This window comes from Desmodus rotundus, chromosome 8 (genome assembly GCF_022682495.2).
Source record: "Desmodus rotundus isolate HL8 chromosome 8, HLdesRot8A.1, whole genome shotgun sequence".
NCBI lineage: Eukaryota > Metazoa > Chordata > Mammalia > Chiroptera > Phyllostomidae > Desmodus > Desmodus rotundus.
The window spans coordinates 54,318,895-54,325,459 of NC_071394.1; the positions used below are offsets into that span (position 1 = coordinate 54,318,895).

The following is a 6,565-nucleotide window of genomic DNA, read 5'->3' on the forward strand; positions in this document are numbered from 1 at the left end:
ACCCTGGATTACCTGGGTGGTACAATGTAATAACAAGAGTCCTTGTAAGAGGGAGGCCAGGAGAATCAGAGTCAGAGATGGGAAGCAGAGACTGCACTTTGCAGATGGAATGGATGATGACCCAAGAAATATAAGTGGCTTCTAGAACAGGCAAGGAAATTGATTCTCCTATAGAGCCTTCAGAAGGCTGTTGGGCAGGCCTGCTGACACCTTAAACCCTGTGAATCAGATTTTGGACTTCTGAGCTCCAAAACCGTTAAGACAATAAATCTGGGTTGTTAAGTCACTTAAAATTTGTGGTGATTTACAGCATGATAGGAAACACACTTAGTGCTACAGGTATACGTCAAGATATGACAGTTCGGTCCCCCACAATAAAGCAAGTTGGAATCTTTTTTTGTTGGTGGAGGGTCTTGCCTTCCATTAAAAAAAAAAAAAAAAAAAAAAAGCAACATCTGTGAAGCCCGAAATGAGGTTATGCCTGTGTTATGTTACCATGTCAGGTACTAGGTATGATGAAAAAGGTTGGCCTTAAGAAGTCTTACTACCCAGGAGAAGGTGTGTGAAAATGTTTGGGCCAGTTTGATACCAAACCTGTAAAGGAAAACAGGGGCAGAAAGTTGTCAACCTTCCCCTGGAGGTGGTTCCCCAAGACGCCAAGAACCTGTCACATTCTAGAACCTGTCACATAGCATTTACCTCCTAATATGTGCTCCGTCTATCTTGGCCATTACACTTGTACACGAAAGCAGAGGCTTATTTTCATTTGTATGCCCGATAGGTGCTCAAGTTTTACAATAGCAAAACAGCATTTACTTAACACTTTGAGCCAGGCACTGCTCTAAACATTCTACTTAACCTGACATAATTTATTGCAGTATTATGTGGAGGCTGGATATGAACCCAAATAGTCTGGCTCCTGAGCCAGCATTCTCCATCCAGCCTACCAGAGGAAGCTTCTAAGCAACATGAGGCTCAAGGACAGGGACAGCCAATAAAGCTGGCACTGAAGTGTAGAAATGGTAATGTACTCATGTGAGGTGAGTTTGTGTAAGTACCACCTACTCAGTGACCCAGACTTTCAGAAAGGTTGGTTAGCTTTCTAGCTGATGGTCCCTTGTAGAAGGGACTTTTAGGAGAGGAAGGCTAAGTAAATAAGGTATTAACTTGCATTTAAATTGGTTTTAATGGTTCACAAAATACTTTTGTAACCATTACTTTTAGCGTTCATGATCCTGTGATGAAGGCAAACACACTATATAGGGTTTGGTACTGTTCATTGCCTCCAGCATTCACTGGGGGCCTTGAAACATATCCCTGTGGATAAGGGGGACTAGTATATCTAACCTCAGTCTACTGTGAATCTATACTGTTCTAAAAAAATTTTTTAAGGAGAGTTATGTTAAATGCCACCACCCCTAGAGAATTCCACTTCTACTTACTACTACCCTAATTCCTGTTATCATTTAGTTTCACCCACCTACCCATGCCTAGGTAGTTAGCAATATGCCACCTGTACAACTTTATACAATAACAAACTTCCCTTTCTTCTGAGCCACTTCTACCCTTCAAGATACTAGATGAGCAAAGGCTGAGGGGGCTGGACTCTAGCTGCCTAAGCAGTAAAACAAAACAGATAACTTCCCAACTCACTCTTAGGCTCCACCTAGAGATTAGCATATGCTAATTTTGTACATTTATCCAACTGTTTCCTAAGATACTAAATTTCTTGCAGACTACTTGTACACTCAGACATTTAACACTGATTTTATAAACTTAAGGACCTTGCCCTGGCTGGCATGGCTCAGTGGGTTGACTGTCACCCTGCAGTCAAAGGAGGCCAGTTCAATTCTTGGTCAGGGCACATGCAAGAGGCAACAAATCAAGGTTTTTCTCCCTATCTTCCCCTCTAAAATAAGGAAATGTAATCTTTAAAGAAATAAAAGACCTTAATTTCTCCCCAGAATTCACTGACCCTAAACTCACCAGTGCAGAAACAGCTTCCACACCAAAGAATTTAAAGAAATTCTTAGACCAACTCTCAAATACAAAAAAGTAACAATTCTGGCAAAAAAGTGTCAAAAGAATTAACAGGGCATCTGTTTCATATACACCATACCTTTGGTACAATCATTGAAGACTACAAAAAATTGTTACTTTTATTGTATGTACACTTTATGTTACACTGTAAACTTTCAGTTCACTAATCAGTTAAGATGATATGCAAAGCATATAAGAATATAATTTATGAAATACTAAAACTCATCATTTAAAGTTTTTGCTCACTAGTTTCACTTTAGGTACACCAAAATAACTCGCATCAGTGGGCACTAATTTCTTCCTTTGTAATACATACAATATGTAATGGAAAACTTACTGAAATATGGACAGAAGACACAAAACAAGAATATAAAGACACAATTACATGGTACTTTATAGGCAAGACAAAGCCTGAAAAAATGGAATTTCAGCAATAATTTATTTTTATATGTAAGCTGCTTTTATTACCTTACCTACATACAATTCATGATGCACAAAGGCCTGTGAACTAGGCAAAAAGCTACCTCAATGGCACAATTCAGAATTGTATAATTAAAATCTCTTTCGCACAGAAGGTCTTTCCTAAATCCAAGAAATGTTTTTCACAAGCTACAAACTGAACTTTAAGTTTTGGATGCAATGGTTGTTGACTTGGCTTATTTTATCACATAGCAAGAGGTGCCATAATAGTTAAGGGACAGCAGAAACAGGCTAACAAAAAAGTCACCAAGACAACAATACATGTCAATTTTAAAGCAGTTCCTGTTTATTAACTGACCAGATTACAAAAATGACCATGGTAGATACCTGAAAGGGAAAAAAAAACTATTATTAAAGAAACCACTTTAACAGCTAAGAATTAACATAAATTAGGAAGTTATAAGGAAGTACCAATCCAGTTTTTTTTTTAAGTAGGAAAAAACAGGCTTTTTCTTCCCTCCACAAATATCCTCAAAAGGAATAACCAAACCAACTGTAACCAAGTGAGATGGCTGATTCCCACCCCCATTAACTAAATATATGGATTAGAACTCAACCAAACCCTTATCAACAGTTAATGGAGAAAATACTTGGGATTATACCACTTTTACTGCAGTATTAAGTAAACTTCTCAAGAAGTTGCTCACCTTAGTTCATCCTTCTAATAAGCCTGTTGATCTGGTCCTCCCTGTTACCAGCATCTCCACCTTCTACAAAATGGGTGGTTTTTTTCTTCATTCCACCTCGTGGAGAAGATAATTTGAAGGGCCACAGGAAGTTGTTTGCTTCTTTGAAGCGTTTTCCAACAGTATAGATCTCGTGAATCAGATCCTCCATGCAGATTATGCCATATTTACCTGAATATTTTAGGGTTATTTAAGATGATTAGAACTTTTTAAATATTATTAAATTTTAAGGTATTCAACAAGCATTATTATAGAATGTAAAGAGTTTAAAAGTAAATCAATAGTAAAAAGAGAGAAATGCAGAAATCACTAGATACCAGAAAATATTATCTAATATCAAATTTTTCCTCACAGAGATGGAACCTACCAAGAGATCGAGCAATCAATGCGTTATCTGTCAGGGCAATTCGTTTTTTGTTGATTTTCCCATACCCACGCTTGTAGATCAATTCATTTACTGACTTCAGGTTAGGGTACCTGATGTATGAAAAACATAAATGACCAAAGAATATGGTTATTGCTGTCAAAACACCTAAAATTCACCTTGCTAACGTAGCCAATTTACCAAACAGAAATCGAAGGAAAAGACAGACTTACCCCCATGCAATATATGGTTCCACAATCCTCAGCATGTTAATCGAAGCCTTGTTGAGCTTAACAAAGGTGCCATTGAAGATCTGGCGAAGGCGAAGAAGCTGCAGCACCTTTCGGACCTTTGGGCTCACACCATTGATACTGCAGTGAAAAAAAACCCCAAAATTCACTTGGGATTTTATAAGAATTTTTATCAATAGGACAGGAAAGGTTTATAATTTTGGACAATACAAGTTCGACCCAGTAGACAGAAATCCTTTCGTGTTACAATGACCACTGGTGTTTTTCCTCATTTCGGTAAATTTTTCTATCACTGCTCCCAATTTGCCTCCTTTTCAAAGTAAATTGTCTTCAGATACAAACCTATGACATTTAAACTTCCTCTGACCCTTTTACCACTTCTTAGTTAACACGAGTTTACATTTTAATACTCTCCAACTTCATCGCAAGGACACTGAACTCAAGTCCAGTGCTCAATTAGAGAATGGATAGGAGCTTGGGGCACAGGTCTTCCAATTAAACCATTAAAATATTGCCCCCTTGTTCAAACTACCCCCAAAGTACTTTTAATCCGGGACCAAGGCCTCCAGAAGTAATGTTTAATTTTGCTGGGATTGCAACAGTTTTCCCTTCAAAACCGGACCGCAGTAAAAAATGAACTCACCCTCTGATCCTGATGACAAACGCCAACTTGGGTTCTGCAGGCACATAGAAGTTGCCAGCTTTTCTTGCCATTCTAGCCATTCGAATCTCAGTTCTGTACATTTGCCTATATTCCTTGTGATAGTGCTTAGCTTTTTCATAGATAAGCTTCCTCCTTGCCTTTCGAAGCTGAAAATGAATGACTAGTTAGTCATCTGATTTTCAGCTCCCAAACACAATTAGCAATACCATTTTCTTAAAAGGAAACCAATCTTCCCTTGCAACTTTTTTCTTGCCAGTTTGCACCCACACCTGAAAAGCAGATGCCACCTACATTTGAGATGCCACTTTGAGGAGCTAACCAAGCTCACTGGTACAGCAGGTGAAGTAAACAAGTCCTGTTAAGACTAACATCCTCCTCCTTTCCAACCCCAAAGCCTCCTCTTACAGGGTAAGTACCTCAAAAAAGTTTCCTTACCATCTTTTGGGCAAACTTCTTTCTCAGGCGCTTTATTTTCAGCTCTGCGAAATTCCTTCGCTTTTTCTTAAGGGTTTCTGGCACAGCAGGAACCTTCTTCTTTTTCTTCTCTCTGGCATTTGCAAACAACGTTAATACTTCAAAAAGCTCACAGCACTGCACCATTCCCATTCTGTACTGAGCGTACTGTCACTTAACAGCACTATTGTCATCAGCTCTAACACTCGTACCTTTAATTGCTCAAGTCTGCTACGGCATGAGATGTAGATTTTAGGCAATTTCTATCCTAACAATCACCTTTAACAGGGACATTACTCAACCGGCAACCGCAAAGACAGCCGAGTCCCAGCCTCCCTCCCTCCCGACAGTGAGAAACTACTTCAAGACACTGATCCCCAAACTTTTAACGAGGACTTAGGCTTCTCAAAGATAAAAAAATTAAGGTAACTCCAGAAAATAACAACAAAAAATCCCAGTGCCATCCTGGTTTAGGCCTCAAGCTCCACATGCTGAGAGCGAAGGCCCAACAGCAGGGACGCCTAGATCAAGTACCAGCCAAGCGCGAACTCATTTCAGAGATTCTGCGCCTCCGACACTGGGCAGTGGACTGGACAACCAGCCGATTCCGCACGTATTCAGCTTTCACATCTCGCCTCGTTTCCAGTAACTCCTAAACCTCCGTTCCAAGGCCTCCTGCATCCTATGTTAGCCTCTGGCCACCACCAGTGTCACAAGACGTCATAAACACACAGATAAGTGGGCAAAGATACAGGACACAGTTGGACCACGAGACAATAAGACAAAAGGTCTCTGGTCTCGAGGATGGAAGAGGATTCTCTAAGAGCCGAAGAGCGACTTACTCTACAGCCTCCATGGTTCCAGCCGGAAAAAAAAAAGAGGAAGTTGGTGCATGCGCACTGTTCCCTTAAAGGACGGCGCGTGAAGCCCCACGACTCATAGGTATTCCAGGATAAGCCAGAAAAGAAGTCAGAACTGAGAACTTGCAGACACAAAATTAAGAAATACTCTATTCAGCCTCTTAGGATCAAGTTCAGAATAAAATTGTATGGGGGGAAAAAAAAGCATGTATTAATTAGACTCTTTAATCAACATGAGAGCAAAGAGTGCTGACACCTTCACTACTCGGGGTCCTAGTCTTCAGGCTGAGTTAACCCGGTACAGCGCGCATTCCAACCACTAATGTACGCAAATAACACGCCGCTGGGGTGCGAACTACAAATCCCAGCATGCATCAGTTCTCTTGCCCATCCGGTAGGAGGGCAATGCTTGGCCGGGGCTGCAGGCGGCCACCACGGTCGTGATTCCAGCCAAAGAAAATGACACTCTTTTGGCCCAGATTGCAAAGGGCTACCTGCGATTCTAAGTCGCTCCCGAGACCCGGTTTTAACTGCATTTTCGGCTCCGTCAAACCCACTCCTAGCCTCCGGCACCCCAGGTTGCGGTGCTACGGAGGTCCTTTCGTTCTTCAATCGTGAAGGGCTGTCTTCCTCAGCGCCTGATTGCAGGTGGAGCCGTCCAGTGTCCCATGGTTATGGAAAGTGGCGAGACAGGGACAGCGAGGATCGGACGCCCGGAGGAGGATGGCCGGGGCACTGCCAACAACCGGGCCTGGCAGGCGGGGGCC

At 41.3% G+C, this 6,565-nt stretch overlaps 1 protein-coding gene across 1 annotated transcript; it reads right to left on the reverse strand.

Moving 5' to 3' along the window:
• Positions 1-2,784: 2,784 nt before the first annotated feature.
• RPL7 (ribosomal protein L7) lies at positions 2,785-5,928 on the reverse strand. The gene is made up of 7 exons (XM_024578332.3): positions 5,781-5,928; positions 4,921-5,032; positions 4,465-4,631; positions 3,804-3,941; positions 3,574-3,683; positions 3,168-3,377; positions 2,785-2,847 (listed from the first exon to the last, which is right to left on the reverse strand). The coding sequence occupies exons 1-6, from the start codon at positions 5,792-5,794 to the stop codon at positions 3,169-3,171; spliced, it is 750 nt and encodes a 249-aa protein (XP_024434100.3). The 5' UTR covers positions 5,795-5,928; the 3' UTR covers positions 2,785-2,847; position 3,168.
• Between the last annotated feature and the right edge of the window lie 637 nt (positions 5,929-6,565).